Source organism: Lissotriton vulgaris, chromosome 3_1 (genome assembly GCF_964263255.1).
Source record: "Lissotriton vulgaris chromosome 3_1, aLisVul1.2, whole genome shotgun sequence".
NCBI classification, from domain to species: Eukaryota; Metazoa; Chordata; class Amphibia; order Caudata; family Salamandridae; genus Lissotriton; species Lissotriton vulgaris.
Genome location: NC_141689.1, coordinates 1,038,463,914 through 1,038,484,991, shown reverse-complemented (window position 1 = coordinate 1,038,484,991; position 21,078 = coordinate 1,038,463,914). Strand labels below are relative to the sequence as shown.

The 21,078-nt window shown below is 48.6% G+C and overlaps 1 protein-coding gene across 1 annotated transcript in view; it reads right to left on the bottom strand.

The window, feature by feature from the left end:
* PRSS12 (serine protease 12) overlaps window positions 1-21,078 on the bottom strand; it is a 585,240-nt gene that overhangs the window by 285,886 nt on the left and 278,276 nt on the right. Inside the window, exon 5 of the mRNA XM_086961447.1 lies at window positions 9,219-9,397. Within this exon, the coding sequence (XP_086817573.1) occupies window positions 9,219-9,397 (179 nt within the window). The remainder of the gene's footprint in view (window positions 1-9,218; window positions 9,398-21,078) is intronic.

Here is a 21,078-nt window from a genome sequence, read left to right as displayed (position 1 = left end):
AGTGAGGTCGGTAGAGTGGTAGGATGAGGGCGGTAGAGTGGTAGGATGAGGGCGGCGGAGTGGTAGGATGAGGGCGGCAGAGTGGTAGAGTGAGGGCGGCAGAGTGGTAGAGTGAGGATGGTAGAGTGAAGGCCGTGAGGGCGGTAGAGTTGTAGAATGAGGGCAGTAGAGTGTGAGGTAGAGTGAGTGTGTGAGGGCGGTAGAGTGGTATGGTGAGTGCGGTAGAGTGGTAAAGTGAGGGCGGTAGAGTGGGGGCGGTAGAGTGAGGGTGTGAGGGAGGTAGAGTGTTAGAGTGAGGGCGGTAGAGAGAGCGCTAGAGTGGTAGAGTTAGGGCGGTAGAGTGAGGGTGGTAGAGGAAGGGCGGTAGAGTTGTAGAGCGAGGGCGGTAGAGTGAGGGCAGTAGAGTGTGTGAAGTAGAGTGAGGGCGTGAGAGCGGTAGAGCGAGTGCGGTAGAGTGGTAGAGTTAGGGCGGTAGAGTGAGAGCGCTGGAGTGGTAGAGTTAGGGCGGTAGAGTGAGGGTGGTAGAGGAAGGGCGGTAGAGTTGTAGAGCGAGGGCGGTAGGTTGAGGGCAGTAGAGTGTGTGAGGTAGAGTGAGGGCGTGAGAGCGGTAGAGTGAGTGCGGTAGAGTGGTAGATTGAGGGCGGTAGAGTAGTAGAGTGAGGGCGGTAGAGTGACAGCAAGAGTCGCCATATACAGAAGCAGTTGCTCAAAGTGCTGTTTGCAATAATCTATGAAGGGGATTCCTCAACTTCTCTAAACTGATTGGTAAGAGGCTGCCTCTTTCGACTGACCTCTGCACCCCTACATGTTTCTTCTCTAGCATGCCGGAGATCTTAGTAGATTTCAAGACAATCTGGTGTATCTAAAAAGCCGGCGACTTTGTGGTTCATTGCAGGATGGTATAGACGAGAAGTAGGTCACTGTCTCGGAAAAGCTGATCGTGCTTCACGGGGGTGGAAACAGGATTGCCCAATATGCTAGCACTTTTGAAGAGCTACTACAGATAGTACAAACAGCTTGGGTAGAAGTGATATGAAAACAAAGACAAAAGAAGAACGCACGTTTGTCTGACTGCTGCAGCCTACACAGTACCATGTGCCTTACTGAAGCTTGCAAAACAGTTTTACTATGCAAAAGACAAAAAGACCGACTTTGTCAATGTTTGCATTTAAAAAATGAAAAAGAAAACGATTTCAAAGCTATTAATTAAAGGGATGTAAATGAATACTGAAACCATCAAACTAGCAAGATCTACTGCCAGCGGTAACTAAAAAAAACAAGGAGCTGGCCAACGAGCAGTGGAGCCATTCTATTTAAAGGACGGAAGCCACACTATAACAGGGTGGACATGTGCAGAACGAACGGGATGCGGTGTAAAAGGTGTGGGGCAAAACGCTCAATGGTGGGGCATTGGAGAGAGACAGAGACGGGAAGGGACTGACCAGAGGACAGAAGAAAAGAGGAACGCCTCTGGGACACTAAGGTGACACTGGGCATGGAAAGGGAGGCGACAGTGAACAAGGGCGCAGCACAAGCTACACGCAGATGCATGGGCCATAATGCAGGGAAGTGGCCTGCAAGACTTGAAAGCACCGAGGTTAGTGGGATGTTAAAACAAGGACAGGCACGGGCACTGACTGCGGCACCTTCTGCACATGTTGCATCTCTTGAAGGCAGAGTCAATGTGAAAGAAGTGTGCGAGTGAAGCACTTTACCGCCTGCCGAAGCAGCAGTGGCAACTGAAACACTGAAGAGATCACGAGGAAAGCCGGCTGGGGCCCACAGAAAGACTGCTACAGTGCAGAAGTGACTAAGAGGTACTGACACGGTGGGGAGAACGTTAATTCCGACGAAGAGAGATTGCAGTGCGGATGGGGTGGGGGACTGGGGAGAAGGGGAGTGAGCGAGTTGAAGTGTGAAGCAGTTCAAACAAAAGTGAAGATCTAAGGAAGGGTGGGAGGGACTTTGGCATATGGGGGTGAGGGGTTGAAGTAAAATCAAGACTACAGAGAAATGTCTCGATTATGTAGGTAGTGTCCAAATGCTCATGTTCCAATGCAGAGCCTTTGAAGAGCGTTTTTTTTTAGGCCAGCTTTGAATGCGAGTCACGGCCTGGCGGCAGTGAAGTGTGAAGCAGTGGGCGGGGAAGCACAGGAGCAAATGGTAAGGTCGGGTCTGATGTGAGCCCAATCTTCTTCCTTTTAGGAAAAAATTGAAAACTCTCTTGTTCAGTAGATAAACACAGTTTCCTCCTCATACACACTTGTTAATCATTAGCGCTAGGACGCCTGCGGGTAGCTATTGCGCTTTATAAAAACGTATTTCAATTCAATTTCAATGTGGCTTTGAGGTGAGGAAATGCGCGTGCTTCTGGTCACGTGATTTCACATGAACTGTTGGAAATCCGCACTCGCAATCCACCTGGTTTAACTTTTTGGTTTCACCGCAATAGGTCTCTCTGCGAGACCTAAAAACGTAAAAAGCACCTGCAGCATTAATTTTTCAAGCTATAAACGTATGCGAAGAAACAACTCTGCAAGTTATAACTAACATTCTAATTTAGAAGTCACAGCAGATTAAGAGAACCTTCCGATCTTTAGTCTAGAAATAACTACCAAGTTGACTCCTTTCTATATGTAGAGCCAACGGCAGCCAACCCCTTTTGATATTACTAAAAATATCTCTATAACATACTTTACTATAGGGGCGTGCAGCCAGTCCTGTTCATCAATTGGTCTGCTATTGCCTCATTTGCATTTTTCTTCTGCTCACTACACCACAAGGCAGTGGGTCTGCTCACTTCAGCCACTGGCTAACAACACTGAACATAACAGCAGGTGACGGCATAGAGGTAGGGTATATTACTGCAATGAGTGCTTTTTCACAAGAAAAATATATTTTTGCTTTTAGCCTAGGTCTTTATTCCCCTTTTAAATAGATGGGTGAGAGCAGGGCAGTTTCCGATGTTTGCAAAGTTTAACATTATATGCCTACTGATATTGCTACCAGAATGCTCTCGGAAAAGATGCAAATCATTAAAGAAACTTGAAGACAAGATTGATCTTTGCTTTCAGAATAAAATGTACACACAAATTATACGAGAAATTAAAAAAAAAGTTTGTTAAAACTACTGTGCAGTTTTAGGTACTGTTAATTTGAAGCGTCATTTAGTAGAACGTGTTTGATCCATGATGGTATTTGCAAAAAAAAAAAAGTAATAATGGAAAGCCAGTTTCTGCAAGATTATGGGAAACATACGAATAAACAAGCACTGGCAAAGTCAATAGTCTTGCGTTGGTTGCCAGCTTTTGGGATTTGTCAGTGCATGTTTTGTTTTTTGTTTTAACATAATGATTGTAAAACATTATTGCTGTGGGAGCTACAGGGCCATTATCAAAAAGCACATGGTGCCACAGTAGTATCTGGCACTGAAGGAAACTACTTTGCATACCGATGTACCCATTGTAAAAAGAGCAAAATGCCATCATAGTGAAGTTTAACCATACATGAAGTTATAAATAATTTGATATAAACTAAAGGTTTTTATTAAAATTAATACAACTTCAGACCTAATTATAGGCCCAATTCTTAAAGAAAGTCACACATTTACACTCATGGTATATCTGTCCTTGCATTAGTGCAGATTTACGACTTTCATGAATTCACAAACATTTTCAGAGTAAGCCTGGTAACGTACTCCTAGAAAAAGTTTGAACTTCTTTGTAGCATGAGCAAATATGGAAGTGTATATTTGCTACTGTAAAAGTCTCCTGAGTATCTGCAAATTCGCTTTCCCTACAACACCTTTTTAACCCACCCTGGAAAAAGTTGCAATTCTGCCCTTGTCAGGAATATATTTCCAACCTTTCCCAGTATTGGAAAAGATAAGCGGACAAAGCCAAATCTTGGAGTACTTGACCGAGAGACTCCATTAAGTATTAACATGACTCACACTTACAGAGAGAGAGAGAGGTCTAGCCTTATTATCCACACATCCTAAGTTCCTATGTGCAACTCCTTCACTTCTTCTCCTCGCATACTTTTCATACAAATACGTGATGTCCGACCTCTCGATTTGTATTAGTACCTAAACGTAAATAAAAGTACTGGACTCAAAAATGGCATTGCCATTAGTTTAGAATTCGCAAGATTTTCTGTACATAAATTTAGGGTCACCTGCGTTACTGCAGTGGTGACCGTTGACGCACGGGTAGCAATAGGTGCCTGAATCTGAAAAAAATCGAATCGAAACTTGTGAAAACGGACAAGCGACAATGCGGTCTGATGCCGACGAGCAGCAGATGCTCCTACTATCCCTTCTTTTTTAAAGTGGTTGAGTAGATTGGAAGCCATTGGTACTTCAGCTTCACCCACCACTACCTGCTCGAGCCATCTTCTTCAGCGAACTCACCTTGATTCTCTCGCCGTCGATGTCTTCTGTGCGTTCCCGGAAGTCCACGCCGATGGTGGCTTCAGTGCGCTGGGGGAAGAGACCCCCGCAGAAGCGGTAGGTCAGGCAGGTTTTCCCCACGTTGGAGTCTCCGATGACGATGATCTTGAAGATGCGGGAGCGGGCTGGGGGCAGCACGGCTGAAGCGGTGCTGGCCGTCAGGCTCTGCTCTAGCGAAGACTCAGCACAGGCGGTGTCAGGGACAGGAACCATCACGGAGGGTGACGCCATGGCCGCGAGCCGCGGCGCGAGACAGAACACAGAGGCGCGAGAGGCAGAGAGCCCTGCCTCAGCTCAACCGCCCCACAGTCACTGGCCCCGGGCCATTCCGGGCCGCTGGTCTCCGCTCCCGGCTGCTGCGGCCAACTTTAGACACCAGCTGTTGTCCAGGGGTCCCAAACTGCCGCTGGAGTCTGAGCTTCCCCACAGATGTTTCAAACCGGAGGGATGTGACAACGACCCAACCATTGCCGTTCACTGTCTTCAGCACTGCTGAGTCGTCGAGCTTCCAGCCAGTCACAGACCTTGGGGAGGGTGAATGAAGCACCGCCCTGGACACGTCGCTGGGAGACACCGGCCCCACCAAAATAATCACAGGAAAACACAATAAAACCACGTGCTCGCTCGCGCTGCTCTGCAGCCGGGGCGGAGCAGTGCACGCGCGAACACGAGCAGGTTTACCACAAGCCGGGCACGAAAGCAGTGGGAGCGCACGTCGCCGTGAGCGTGCACATCGGATCGCCGGAGGAGACACGCCGATCTCCGAGGCTGCCTGCTGCCTACACTGACCCGCTGCAGAGGGAGAGGGACACGCAGAAAGAGCCAGGTGAGTGGGTGGGGGGCAGGGTGGGGGCTGTGTGTGTGTGTGTAAGTCAGCGTGTGTGTGTCAACATGTGTGTGCGCGTGTGTGGCTGTGTGCGTGCGTGATTGTGAGAGGCTGCCCTGTGAATGTGGAATGTGGAGCAAAAGATGTGCACGGCTGGGGGGGCGGGGCATGCGCGGTCACGATGTGTAATCGGCGCTCGTGGCCAGATCTAGGTCGCTTGAAAAGGAACTTGGCAGCAATAGGTCTAGCGAGACCTAAAAAGGAGATGAAAAACAGAAACATAACAAATTACTGACTGTAGAGCCAAGTTTTCAAGGCCTTTCTAAAGGCAAGCATATTGGAGGTACGGCGAAGATCAACGGGAAGGGAGTTCCATAGTTTGGGGGCGAGATATTTAAAGGAACGTCCACCTATCCAGACTTTCCTAATGGAAGGAACCGTTGCCAGGCCAAGACATTCAGATCGGAGAGACCTGGTGAGTTTGTAGAGAGAGAGTCGTTTCTGAATGTACGAGGCCCCTACCAAATGAAGTGCCTTATGGGCCAGTGTGAGAGCTTTGAAAGTAATCCGCTTCTTGACAGGAAGCCAGTGAAGGGAGGAAAGCAATTCTGATGACCTCGCTTGCCGAGGTAGGCCAAAGATAGCCCTTGCCGCGGAGTTTTGTACTACCTGAAGTTTGTGCAGGAGGTAATCCGGCAAACCCAGGTAGAGGACGTTTGAATAATCAAGCCTGGAACAAATCAGAGCCTGTACTGTCAACTTCCTGTGGACTAAAGGGAGCAGAGGAAGGAATTTACGCAGCATTTTTAATAGACCAAAACAGGTACTGGTGAGACCTGTGATCTGTGTTTTCAACGAAAGGGTATTGTCGATTTTGATCCCAAGGTTTTTAGCAACCACAGAGGAGGAGGAAGGGGGTGACATACACACCGGCTACTATTCCTGCCAAGGCGGGTCTGCCTGACAGCCAAAGAAGAGCACCTCAGATTTATCAGGGTTGCACTTGAGGCTGCTTCGCTGAAACCAGTCGAAGACAGCCCCAAGGCAGCCACGGATGCTCTCCCCGTCGAACTCCATGCCCCTCTTACAGGTGAAGAGGAGCTGGGTGTCGTCAGCGTATGATATGATCTGGGCACCCATGGACTCCGCCAGTACCGCCAGTGGAGTCATGAAGATGTTAAAAAGGGTCGGGCTCAGCACCGACCCTTGTGGGACTCCGACATCCATAGGCGGCACCTCGGCGGAGTACGGAGGGGCCCAGACCACTTGTCAACGACCCGCTAGGCAATATCTCAGCCAACTCAACACCGTCCCTCTGAGACCAATCTCGTGAAGACGTCTCAAGAGGGCCTCATGAGGGACGGTGTCGAAGGCCGCCGACAAATCCAACATCACCAGCATTGCTCTTGCACCTGCGTCGAGAACTTCCTTAATGGCTTCGTTCACTTCCAATAGAGCGGTCTCAGTGCTCAAATTGGAGCGGAAGCCAGATTGGGTAGAGTGGAGTAACCCCTGGTCTTCAAGGAAGGAAGAAAGCACAGAGTGGACGTGCTTCTCGACGATCTTGGCTAGACTGGGCAGGAGAGATATGGGCCTATAGTTAGCATGTATCTCTGGATCAAGGCCTGTTTTTTTTAGAAGGGGAACAACCATTGCCTTCTTCCAGGCTGGCGGAACAATGCCGCTAGACAAGGATAGGTTCAAAACAGGGTGAATTAAGGAATTTAGAATCTTAGCATTCCTGGCTAGAAAACTCGCCGGACAAGGGTCAAGCGGAGAGCCTGATTTGATCCTGAGTAAAAGATCCAGAGAGGTAGATTCCGATAGAGGAGGAAACTCCGATAGAATGGGGCAGGAATCAGATGGAAAGGACGTCAGATTGGAATCAGTCAGGGATACACTAGGGGCAGCTGGTGGAAAGGATTCTTGGATCAGTTTAATTTTAGTATTAAAGAAAATGGCCAGCTCCTTTACCCAAGGTTCGGAAAACTTATGCTGGACTTTACTAGATTTGGGAGAAACAAACTCTTTAACGATGGTGAAAATTTCTTTACAGGAGTTTGACGCAGACTCAATTCTGTTGGCAAAATAGTTCTTTTTGGCCTCCAAGATGTCTGAGTGATAGGACTTGATAGATAGTTTGTAGGCGGACTTAGCTTCCTTATCATATTGCTTCCGCCAGAGTCTTTCAGCTAACTTACAGTTACGCCGAGCCAGAGCAAGTGACTTAGAAAACCAAGGGGCCGAACTACGCTTGATCGAAGAACGAGGCGTGGAAAAAGGGGCAAGATCATCAAGCCTTTCAGTCAGCCATTTCTGAAAAGTTTCAAGGTCCTTCTCCAGATGGCCGGATAGGGTACAGGGATGTTCCTGATACGCTTGAGCAAGACTCTCGGAGGTAATTTTATGAAAGGGTCTACTAGGGTGCCTAAGATGGTCCGAGTTAATACATGATGTTTTGCTTCTACCCTGAATTAAAAAACTGATCAAAGAGTGATCAGACCATAGAACAGGAGTGGGACAGGACATAATAAGGGGGATGGTGGAGAACACTTCGTCAAGAGTGTGACCCTTATCATGGGTCGCACTAGAGATGTAAGGAATTAGACCAAGAGGAACAGTGATGTCCTTGATTTTAATAGCTTCACTGTCCAACTCGGCATCCATATGGATGTTAAAATCCCCTAGCATTATGCAGTGTTCCACCTTCAGGCATAGAGTGGTGATAGCTGATTGAAGCTCGTCAAAGAAGGAACCCCGCAGACCCGGAGGTCTATATACTAGGAACCCTGAAAAAGATTGGTGCGGGGAAAGTGCAATGGAAAAGGCGAGGGATTCGCAACCAGAGATAGGCAAGGATGGAATAATTGCGCAGGCAAAAGATCTAAGAACTGCAAGTGCAACACCACCACCTTTACCCAAAGCCCTATCCTGTCTGTAGACTATATAGTCGGGGGGAATGGCTGCCGCGATATCATAATGGCATAGATGGGTAGGAGGGTTACCTCTATTCTTCTGTAGTAAAAGAAAGTCAATGATTCTTAAAGTTTTAGCAAGAAAAAGTGAACATCTGAGCTTGAAACCCCATTTCACTGATCAAGGCAATTATCTCCGTGGAAACGATTTTTGTTTTAATTAATCAGAACCTGAAACACTTTGTTTTTGCTTTTAACATTTTACTAAGCTTTCCTGCGAGTTTCAGCCATTACAGATTCTTATTTAGCTCGAAGTAAGCTCTTTTCACACTTTGATGGTAGCTGCTTACTGGTTCCAGCCCAGCTTTTTTTAGCCAAAATAACTATATTTTCTTTGGCTTCTCTGCCCACACAGTTATTTTGGGAAGTGTAACTAATAATCTCAGAATTCAAAGTGCACTAGATAAAAAGTCAAGAACTGGCACCAGAGAAAAGGAAGGAATATGGGATTCCCGGGCAGGAGGGTATGGGAGAAAAAATAAAAGCACAAAGTCGACAATGATGTTACAGTAATAAAACTGTGAAATGAGGGAGGAGAAGATTATGACAGAGAGAAAGTTTGAGTAGCTCGGAAACAGAGATAGCAAAAAAAGAGGCGAGCTACGCAAAAACAATAGCCTCAAGGAAGAACGAGTAACATGAAGGAACTGAGTGTAACAAATTGTTATGTGTGAGTTTGAAAGTGCTCTAAAATGGTGACGGTAATGTTTTTTACTGCACGAATATGTTCCCAGGTATAAGCAGTGGGCGGGAAACATACATCAGTTTGAAACCTGGACTCTTTTCAGCTTCAGCCGACCGTTGGCCTACGTCATTATTTCAGAGAAGGCGAACATAATCCCTCCTGCGTCATCTGCATGCCTAGCAAACTAGGCCATACAGCATCCTGCATCATTTGCATACCTGGACGACACTTCCGGAAAGCAGGGCAAGTTAAGATCATTGCTTCAATAATGGAGGACTGTACCTGAGAGAGGCGTGCAGGACACCCCGGCATCTTCCTTGTGGCCGCAGTTGTGCTCCCCCCACGAGCTCTTTGCGCACTGCTCTATCGAGAGCTCGTTGCCCGTGCACTGCACCTCGTCCAGCAGCACCGGGCCGGAGCCCTCCCCGAAGTGCGCGCGGCTCCAGGCTTTGGCCACACCACTGTTTGAAGAGAAAAACAAAAGCGTAAAATAGCATCATTTGAGGGAGGCAGGGTTATTTTTTTTAATAATTAATGAATAATACTGAGCATGGTTTACGTTTCACAGTTGTCATTATTTTGGGAAAAACAGGGTTCTGTTTAATGACAAAGGGGCTGATTCACAGAACTAATGTGAGATAAAATCCTAAACTTACTACTTTTGGTATTCACAGAAGGCATTTATTAATAGTAAAGTTAGGACTCCTAACTTTACTACTACTAAACTGAGACAAAATCCTAACTTTACAACTTTCGGTATTCACAAAAGGCATTTAGTAGTAAATGCCTTCTGTGAATACCAAAAGTAGTAAGCTTAGGATTTTATCTCAGTTTAGTAGTAGTAAAGTTAGGAGTCCTAACTTTACTATTAATAAATGCCTTCTGCGAATAACTAAAGTAGTAAATGTAGGATTTTATCTCAGATTAGTTCTGTGAATCGGCCCCAGAGATACTGTGACGCATGGTGTGATTTTCACAGGTGCTACAGCTGACAGCGTAACTAAATGACTCGTACATTGACCGCCCCTCTGTTCGAAACGCCTGGGTAAGTTAACACCTTTGGGCACAAAAGGAGTCTTCGTAAAGTAATACTGTGCAACAGTGAGGGGTAAAGGAAAGGAGTGAATACCAGTATCTAAATTCAGTTGCCTTTTTTGGCTTGATAATGTTTTGAATTTCAAAAAAAGTAAATATATATATATAAAAAGTCCTTAATATGCACAAAAAAACATGTGCAAATGCCCAAAGACTTTCTTAGGAGCCCGCTGACAAATGGGGGGGTTGCCAAATACCATTCCACCTAATGTCTCTTCCCCCACCACCCTACACTTCCTGTCTTTCTAACACGCTCTTGTCACTTCTTTTTCAACTCTGGCACTGTTTTACAATACTTATCTCCTCCTTCTCTCTCTTTTTAGGTCTCGACCTACAGGCTTGCTTTAGCAATGCTTGTTTGTGTCGAGATTATAGTGAAGTTTTCAAAAGTCTACCCAAACTGCTGCGGATTGGGCTACCGGGACTACACCACGGTATAGCGAGACTCCATGATATAGAAGATTTTGCTTTTACTACATACTTATTTTATATGTGGACAGTTCATGTGGAAATATCGGCTGTGTATAATTCTATTTTATTATATAGATATCATCTAAAAAATAATACTTATTAGCATGTCTAAAAATAGGGCTCCCCAGGCTCCTGCAACAGTAACTATGGACAACTATCTCGTAAAAATTGTTAGTAAAATAAATAACAAAAGGAGGATGTCCTTGGGTCTCAACAATTCCCCGCCACCCTCATCCCCATGTACAAACAATGATATCACTGATGGGGAGGTGTTTAATCATCCGATTATTCTGGATTTATCCCCGGATGGTTCGGTGATGCAACAACAAGATATCCCCCTAAACGAACATGTTGCTTTGCAAGATATCAGCATCCTGCAACCTACCACCCCAGTTACCCCTACTATCCCTGTTGTTAGAGCAGTCAGGGCATGTAGAAAAGTTCTACCTAAGCAGGGGGGTTCCCGGATATCCCGTAAAAAGGCAGTAGTCCCCTCAAGCGACCCTATTAAAATAGGTGTAGATAGGGACAGTGAGGATAGTGTGCTATTAGATACTACCCAGTTTAACACCTTGGCTGCTAGGGATATTTTTATCCTGTGCTGCATTCCCACATTTACCATTGTTCATGACGAGCTCAGCTCGTCATCAGCACAGCTCAACTGTGCCTCATGACGAGCTGAGCTCGTCATGAGCATGGAAGGGGTTAACTTTTTAGCAAGTTTATTAGAAACCAAAATAGATGGGATTATTAAACCCTTGGTAGATAAACTTAATATAATGGCCTTAGAGGTCAAGAGACTGGGAGACCTTGTAACCAAGTTGTCGTGTCCTGGCACAGCATTGTCGTTCGCCCAGGTAGCTGCCTCTAATCCCACGACCGGGCAAGGTAGCAGCGGCAGCACGGTGACCTTACAAGCCACCGGTCCTAATTTGGTAGCTCGGACAGAGAGGGTTTTACCTCTCGGAGAGGGCCCGCTTATTGACCCAAAGCAAGCAGTGGGCCCCGTTACCCATGGGATTGCAATTGAGGCAACCAAGGGTAAGGAGAGAGAGGAGGGTTGGACTGAGGTAAGACGTAAGCGTTTTATTAACTTACCACCAGAACGCGCACCCTATGTGGTTGTATTAACCAATGTACCTGAGGTAGTAAATGATACCGTTCTAGAATCACATGAATCCTTAAAAAATAAGACGGTGTCTTGGTTAAACAGGCAGTGTGGTTTTCCTACTGAATATTCTGACCAAATTCTAACTACCAGGAGGGTCAATTGGATTGGAAGTTCAAGGAAGAGCAGTAAAGGTGACTGTGTTATAGTTAATTTTAAGCACCCTCAACATGCAGCCACTGTTCTCCTAAGGGCGGCCTCTCTGCCTGTGTCTGACCATAAAGTGGGTGTACGCTCTCTCGCATTCTTTTATTGTCACCTTAATACCTCCTCTCAGGCCAGTACTAGTATTAGGAATGGTTTATTCCCACAGGCTTATGGGCCTGCACTTGTGACACCAATGTACAATCGATTTCATGCACTCAGTTCACTAGATTGTAATGATTGACTCCCTGTGCCTTATTTGTCGTTTGCCCAGGAAGAATATGATAACGGGGAAGAACTAGGAAAAAGCGATAACTCTGTTCCTATTTACCCAGAGTCAGTAATCTGCCTAGGGCACGAGGCTGAAGACTGCATAAGCGTAATCCAGGACAACAGGGGTGTCAGTAACACTGTTGAAGTCTGTGGCTTGGCTGATCGTAAGAGAAGGGAGATCAACCACGGTGGTCACAGCTTGAGGGGAATTACACTTGCTAGTTTGAATGTGGCAGGGATTAGGTCAATGGAGAGGGATCCAGCTTGGATTGTTTTTGTTAAAAATTATGATATCCTGTGCCTCCAGGAAACATGGAGCAGGGAAGAGATTACTTATGATGGCTTTGAGTCCCACAACCTACCTGCCTATGGTTCAGGCCCAGGGCGAGCTAAAGGGGGCCTTGTGGTTTTAATATCTATTTCACGCCCTATCGTGGTGAAAAAACATCTGCAAATGGGTGTTCATGGGCAGATCCTTTGGCTTGTCGAGACTGGTGCTCGAAACATTATATTGATCAATTATTATAATAATATTTTTGACAATACCAGGTCCAAAGTGGTCCTCGATTTAGCTGTTGCCCTTGAAAATTTATGCTCAGATTCTAAGGTTGTTTTCGACTTCATTTGGGTTGGTGACTTCAATATTAAGTTATGTGAACATTCAACATTGGGGATTTGCGGGGTTACAACTAACGATGGCTGGGATGCTCCGCATTTTAGCCATGGCAGCTACGGAGATGAACTGCACAAATTAATGAGCTGTTATGATTTGGAAATTCTTGAACCCTGTAAAGATGAACATGGTCTAACTGTCCCTACATTTAAGAGCGGTCTAGGTGGCTCGGTCATTGATCATGTGATTATATCCTCCAATGTATTTTCTTGTTGCGCCACCCCAAATATAGTTGTCTGTAATACCAGTGATCATAATTGTATTACAATAGAAACTTCTTTCTGGGCAGATAAGCCAGTTATAGTGGGACCTACTGTTTCTAATTTGGAACCCCATAGGACTAATGGTGTTAGACTGAGATGGTCAGGGGATAAAGCAGGGGATTTATCTAGCTGTATTATTAAGGGGAGCTTTGCAGAAATTGACTCAATTTTAGCAAATGTTAATGACCATGAGAAGGTACTGCTGTGTTTTAATAGTATTAACTTAGCTATTAGTAGGAAATTTACCGGGAAAGCCAAAACTCTATCGAGGAAGAATCCAGGATGGTTTAGCCATCACTGTACAGTCTCTTTAACTTCCTTGAAGTCGGCATTATCCGTTAAACCTAGGGATTCTGTTTTAATTGCTAAATCAAGACTGGAATATAAATGCGCCCTTACTGAGAGGAAGAGGGAACTCCAATTGCAGGCATGGGATTCACTAAATTTAGCTGCTGAAACATCGAATACCACCCTGTTCTGGGCAACAATTAATTCCCCATTTCTTAAAGCGGACGATATCCCAGAACTAACCTCCACCGTGTCTAGTGAGGGGTGGATAACTCATTTTTCCAACATCTTTGATACAAATAGAACAGTGGCTGCGGAGCCCAAGGGGTGGGATGTGGTGCCTCTTGACATCACTCCCAAGGAAGTAGAATATTGCATTACACTTAGTAAAGGAGGCAAGACGCAGGGCCCCGACGGGGTACCCATCGATGTCTATAAGACTGAACCCAAATTATGGGGACCCCTGTTAGCATCTGTTTTTAATGCTGCTGTCTGTAGTGATGTACCTGTTACCTGGGGACAATCAATTATTGTACCCATTTATAAAAAAGGCAGCAGGTCAGAGGCCAAAAACTATCGCCCTATATCCCTCCTTGACTCGTCGGTCAAAATTATGAGCCGGGTCATGCTAGTAAGATTGGAGGAATGGGCTGAGCAGGAGGGTATTCTGGCTAATAGCCAATATGGCTTCAGAAGGGGTAGGGGTACTCTCGATCAGTGCATCAATTTGGATCTGCTGATCGGGAAGTACACCGAGGCCAAACAGGGCTCCCTATACCTCTGCTTCGCGGATCTGAGCAGTGCTTTCGATCTAGTGGACCATCCCATCTTGTGGACCACCCTGCTCAATCTAGGTGCCCCAGAGGGTATAGTATTCTTTTTGGCTAGATTATATGACAACCTATAGACTTGCGTTCGTTTTGGTAAAGGGGGGGAATGTACCCCGAACTTTGAGGTCAAGCGGGGAATTAGATAGGGCTGCGTCTTGGCCCCACTTCTTTTCATTTTATTTATTAACGGGATTGATAAAGTTTTAAAGAAGGGAGGGAGGAGCTTCACGGGCAACCAAGATGGCCGCGTAAACTCGGAGCTCCGCGGGCCTTCCGATCCTCCGCAACTATCCTGCCCGTAATCCTGATCCACGTGGGTGGATACTCGTTGCTGAGGGCCCACTGAGGCGAGAACCGTTTTCAGATCCCGAATCGGTGTCTCCTACGCTGAGCTACGTCGAGTGGGACTCCGTGCCAGCTCAGTGCCATTGTCTCTGCGGACTCCGCCGCTACGCACTGCCGATCTGCGGAGTGCCTGCCTGCCTTCACCAGCGGCGAGGTGTACTGGACAGCGGAGCTATCCGGACAGCGAAGCGAACCTGGGACAGCATTCTACTGTCTTCCCGGACAAATCTCCGACTCTTTGGGCTTGGACTTGCCTGGCATAGCCCTTTGTCCTCTTGGACCCAACATGGCGGGCAAGGGGGACCCCGACAAGCCGTCGAACAGAGGCGTCCGCGGTAAATCACAACAGCAGCAGAATAGGATTGAGCGCTATACTCAACCGAAGACGCCGCCTGTTACTGGGCCCTCTGCCAAGGACATCCCGCATTCAGGCTCGCCGGGCGGCTCTGAGCCCACTCTGAGCGACATTTTGGGAGCCATTACAAACTTCCGGGCGGACATGCAGCAACAGCATGAAGTCCTCACGCATAAGGTGGATGGCATGGCCGTTGATCTGTCCCTCATTAGAGCCGACTTGGGCAAAACTAATGATCGGGTCAAGAACTTGGACATCAAGACGTCCAGCCTGACGGGGGACGTCTCAGACTTGCAAACTGAAGTCCGGAACCTGCAGAGGACAGCGGAGCAATTCGCGAGGCGGCTGGATGACTTTGAAAGCCGGGCCAGGCGGCAGAACGTCCGCATTGTCGGTGTACCGGAGGGTTCGGAGGAGGCGGCGACGGACCTCCTCGTTGAAGACCTGATCAGGACTCATCTGGCCCCGCCTGGCCTCAGAAACTTTTTCTCGGTGGAGCGTGCCCACCGAGTGCCGGGTGGCCCGCCAAAGTCGGGCGTGGCACCCAGACCTATCGTAGCCCGGCTGCTCAATTTCCGTGACAGGGACGCTGTCCTACAGGCTTCCAGACGACATGGACCGCTTAAATTCCAGAATGCCGATGTCCATTTCTATCCGGATTTCACCAGGACGGTTCAGCGACAGCGCCAGAGCTATGCAGGGGTGAAGCGAAGACTGCGGGACCTGGGCTTCAAGTATTCCATGATGTTCCCCGCTAAGCTCCGGATCGAGCACGAAGGTCGTGCCCTTTTCTTTGACTTCGCTGAGAACGTTAGTGACTGGCTGGACACTCTACCGACGCGCCGAGAAACACAGGAGGACCATGAAGGTGGCGCAGCTGGCGGACCGGACCTATGAGACTTGGCTCTATAGTGGGTGATTCCTCGTCTATCTTGCTTGCCTCAGTGGACTATCGAATGTAGCTTTGAGATGCCGTACTATCTTTCCTATCAGTACATGGAGGGTGGCGGGAGGTGTTCGCGGAGATTCCTCACTCCTCTGGGTGTCTTCTTGTAGAGTAGTTATGGGGCGACAGGCACACTGCTGGTTGGGGGGGCTTTTTAGTCACATGCAGGGGTGCAGGGTGGGGGGTGCAACTATGCAAGTTTTATTGTTTGTTCGTTCTATCTCTTTTTCTTCTTTGAGGCAATGGACTGTGTGTTTTACTGTGCACTTGACGATTGAGTTGGTTGGAGTCGGGTGGGGCGGATTGTGGGGTGATGGGGGGTAGGAAATTGAAAGTGCTTAGCTGGAATGTCAATGGACTAGGAGACCGAGTTAAGAGAGGGGTGGTGATCCAATTGATAAAGAGACACATGCCTGATGTTGTACTTTTGCAAGAGACGCACTTGGTGGGGAACTCCTGTAGGGCCCTGAACCGTAAGGGTTACAAAATGGTTGCCCACTCTGGGTTCTCCTCGGGCTCCCGGGGGGCGGGCGTCCTTGTGCGTGCGTCCCTTCCTCTTGAAATAGACGTCACGCTACTTGATGATAGAGGACGCTACGCAGCTGTGGCGGGAAGATGGGAGGGGCGTCCCTTGGCTCTGCTTTCGATTTATGTTCCCCCTGGCCTCCAATCTAGCACCTTCCAGGACCTTGGTAGCGCCATCTTGTCCCTGCCTTCGGGCTTATTGATCCTAGGGGGTGATTTCAACTCAGTCTGCTCTGGCACTCTCGATCGCCAGCCACCGAGAGACCTCCCGGGTTCCCAAACGTGGCTGCCGACCTTCCTTGACTCCATGGGTTTGGTGGATTGTTGGCGGGTATTGCATCCTGCGCTCCGCCAATTTTCGTTTCTCTCCGGTGCCCATGGGAGCCTGTCCCGCTTGGATTATGTCCTCACCCTGGCGGCGCAGTCACATGCCATCTCCGAGGCACGTTTTCTGGCGAGGGGCGTCTCCGACCACTCACCGTTGTGGGTCTCCTTTGACTTCGGTGTCAATCTGTCCAGCCGCCCGGCTGCGGTGAATCCCTGGTATTTCCGCAACCATAACACGCGAGCACTCCTTGCCAAGGCCATCGACCTATATTTTACTGAAAATGCGGGCTCCGTTGGCTCTGCGGTCACCCTGTGGGAAGCGTTCAAGACTGTGTTGCGGGGTGAAGCCCTAGCTCTCATCGCAGAGGCTAAACGAGTTCGTGATGCTGATATTCTGCATGTGGAAGAGGAGGTCTTGGATCTCGAGTCCCGTTTGGGGCCTGAGCCCGACCCTTCTCTCCTGCACGAACTCTCCCTGAAACAGTCGGAGTATCATGATCTCGCCACAAACGCTGCCCTGGTCTTGGCGAAGGAACAGCAGGGCCGCATCTACGATGTCGGGGATAAGGCTGGTAAACTGCTGGCCTGGTTGGACAGGCGAGAGATGGCAAGCCGGGTGGTCCCGGAAATCCTGGGCGAGGACGGAGTGGTGGTCACTGATCCGAGTGCCATTGCCGAGTCTTTCGCGGACTATTTTCGGGGTGTTTATACTTCCGGCTCGGACCGCTCCGAGGCCGACTCAACTGAATTCCTCTCGGCGATTGACCTTCCTCGTCTTTCGGAAGAAGACAGTGCCGATATGGACCGGGACATCACTGCGGACGAGATTGCTCTGGCGATCCGCGCCCTGCGTGCGGGCAAGGCAACCGGACCCAATGGCCTACCGGTTGAACTGTACAAGATCCGGCCGGATGTGATCTCCCCTTACTTGAGAGGTATGTTCCTCCGTGCCCGTGAAGAGGGGGTCCTTCCCTTGGACCAGCGACTGGCCACCATAGTGGTTATCCATAAAGAAGGCAAGCCGCGGGATGTTTGTAGGTCCTATCACCCCATTTCTCTCCTTAACGCTGAGCCCAAGATCCTGGCCAAACTGCTGGCCAATCGGTTGGTCGGGGTTATAGGCGACTTGGTGCACCCGGACCAGTCCGGTTTTATTCCCCGCCGCAACACTGCCCTCAACCTGCGACGCCTGCACGGGGTTATGGCCAGAGCACACGCCCTTACGGAACCAGCGGTACTTGCCTCCCTTGATGCCACGATGGCCTTTGATTCCCTGGAATGGAGCTATTTATGGGCGGTACTGACAAAGCTTGGGTTTGGACCGGGTTTCCTGGGATGGGTGCAACTTCTTTATGCTAGCCCTCTGGCTGCTGTCACGGTTAACGGCCGCATGTCTGCTCCCTTTGCGCTCCATCGCGGCACCAGACAGGGCTGCCCCTTGTCTCCGCTCCTGTTTGCGCTGGCTCTGGAGCCGCTCGCGGCTCTGCTACGCTCGCACCCTGACTTGCATGGGATCTCCTGGTCCCCGGGTTTCGAGGACAGGGTCTCCCTATACGCAGACGACATCCTGCTTTACCTCACCTCCCCTTGCAAGTCGCTTATTGTGGCGTGTGACGTGCTCAGGTTGTTTGGGCGCTACTCCGGCCTGATTATTAACTGGGCCAAATCCTCCCTTTACATCCTCAAGGGTGACACGCTGCGCCTCCCCAGAGGTTGCAACATACAACTGGCCGGGCAAGGCTTCAAGTACTTGGGGATTTACATCTCGAATAACCCTAAGGCGAGGTATGACCACAACCTACTCCCCCCGCTCCACCGGTTGCGAAGGGATGTGGAGAGCTGGCGTAAGCTCCCTCTCTCTCTCCTGGGCCGGGCGGCATTATTTAAAATGATGTCCCTGCCCAGGTTCCTGTATGCCTTTCAGAATACTCAGGACCTTGTTCCGGCTCGTTACTTTAGGGAGGTTGAGAGCCTGCAGCGTGCCCTGCTTTGGGATGGTCGGCCTCGTGTCGCTGTCCAGAAGCTTACCATGCCATGGTACGACGGGGGCATTGCGTTACCAGATGTGCGGAGGTACTACTGGGCTTCTCAGCTTACCGCTATTAACCATGGTTTTTACGGTCCTGTGGACAGCCCGGGCTATGCAATTGATAGATGGCTTTTGCAAGGGGGCAATTACTACCGCGCCCTCTATTCTAGATCCTTCGATCGGAGCCTCACGGGTCCGACAAAGGCGGCGGTCCACACGTGGCGAACGGTCAGTAAGATACAGGGTTGGCAGGGCAGACTGACGAAATTCACCCCTCTATTTGATTCCGACATTTTAGGCAAGCTCTGGCACACCAAGGGTTTCGACAAGTGGGACCTCATAGGTATTTCGAGGGTTGAGGACATGCTGGCCCGGGGGGAAGTTAAGACTTTCCCGCAGTTGCAGGCGGAATACCAACTGAGTGGAACAGAGTTCTTCCGTTATGCCCAACTCAAGCACGCAATAGCCGCCGCCAGACCGGAGGAGGGTGACATCCCTGAGAGTTCTCCCTTGGAGGACAGAGTACTGGACGGGCATATGCCGGATAGCGCCATCTCTCTGTCCTACAAGAAGCTGATTAATGTTCAGGTCGACCTCCTCCTGCGCTTGCGGGAGCAGTGGGTGGCCGATGGTCTGGAACTGGACGACGAGGACTGGCAGAGTGCTGTGTCCTCCCCTAAGGAGGTCGCCATCTCCTCGCGGCTGCGGCTGGTCCAGTTCAAAATCCTCCACCGGGTGTACGTCACCGGCTTGTGCGTATGGGCTTCTCGCCAGATGGCCTTTGTCGTCGTGGCTGCGGAGCCCTTGCTACTTATATGCATATATTGTGGGAGTGCCCCGTTATTGCCCCTTATTGGGAGAGAGTACATCGAGTGATGAGGGAGGTGACTGGAGTGGAGTTGGCTGCAGAGGCGCGTAGGTGCCTCCTCAATGTCTGGGAGCCGAATGATTATAGCGCGGCGCAGACCCGATGGGCTACACTGGGCAACATGGTCGCTAAGCGGGACATCGCGCAGAAATGGGGATCCAACGTGGCCCCCCTGGTGGTACAATGGAAGGCCAACATGGATTGGTGTATGTTGCGTGAAAAGACTGTATATACTGCCAGGGGGCGGCCTCAGACATGGAATAAGGTATGGGGGGCTTGGAACGCTTACAGAGGTGATCTGTGTCTGCCACCTGAGCCGCTGCCTTGCGATGAACGCCTGTCACCGTAGAAGTTGACATCAGCTATGCTACTCATGTTCTGATTCTCCTGTTCTTCCTTCCCCCCCCCCCCTTTTTCCTACATCCTACTTAAGTTCCTTTTTAAATCTTCTCTAGCCTCTTACGCCTCCTACTGACTCATAGCCATTCCTCCCTTCCATTGCCTTTTCTGCGCCCTCGGGCGCCTCTGTTTACGTTTTTGTTTGTCTATAAAATAAAAATAAAAATAACCTGCACTGTCCTGCTATGAATCGCTTTGCACTATAACCATTCTGAGACCTTGCTGCCTTGCCTCCGGGATGTTAGGCTGAATAGCTGTGTGCATCATTACAATAAAGGTTTTCAAAAATTTAAAAAAAAAAAAAAAAAGAAGGTTGGGGCAGATGCCCCTCAGTTCCACTGCGACCCTATCCCAGTGTTATTATATGCTGATGACGCTGTTTTACTATCAAGAACGCCGATAGGATTACAGCGCCTAATGGATAGTTTCTCAGCCTTTATTAAAGAAAGGAACTGGTGATTAACAAAGGGAAAACTGTAACAATGACCTGCGGAAAAAAAGGAAGTGTCCAAATGCCTTTTTTATTGATAAGGAAAAAGTCCAATATGTGGACAAATTTTGTTATCTGGGAATTACCTTTGCAAATGACAGGAAATGGTCCAGTGAATTCACCAATATCCGGAATAAAATGGCCAAGAATGCTTATGGTGTTTTTAGATTTGCCTCGAAAGTGGGGGAGAGGCGCACCTCAGACATGCTTAAAATTTATCAGGCAAGGTGTGTGTCTATTGCACTATATGGTGCAGGCATACGGGCTATAGCCGGCATGATAGCTTGCAAATTGAAGAAAATTATTTTTTTTAAAAGCTTCTATGCCTACCTGTCTCAACCTCCAATGAATTGATCCATCAAGAGCTTAATATCCACTTTTTAGGCGATTTGTTATCCTTCAGGCCTTTGATGGTCTGGCGCTCCATCTGGCTTAAGGAAGAGAAGGCCTTTAACAGATCTGTCATTGAGGATTGCCTTTTAATGGACACATTTTTGGCGATCCCATGGATCAAATATGTTGTTGTCTGTTTTTCGGAAATCTATGGTGTTAATATTGTTAACGACCCATCTGCAGTATCCAATATTACTAACTCTGATATGAAAAATACCTTTCTTGGATTTGCAGATAGAAAGCGTAAACTAGTCTCTGGA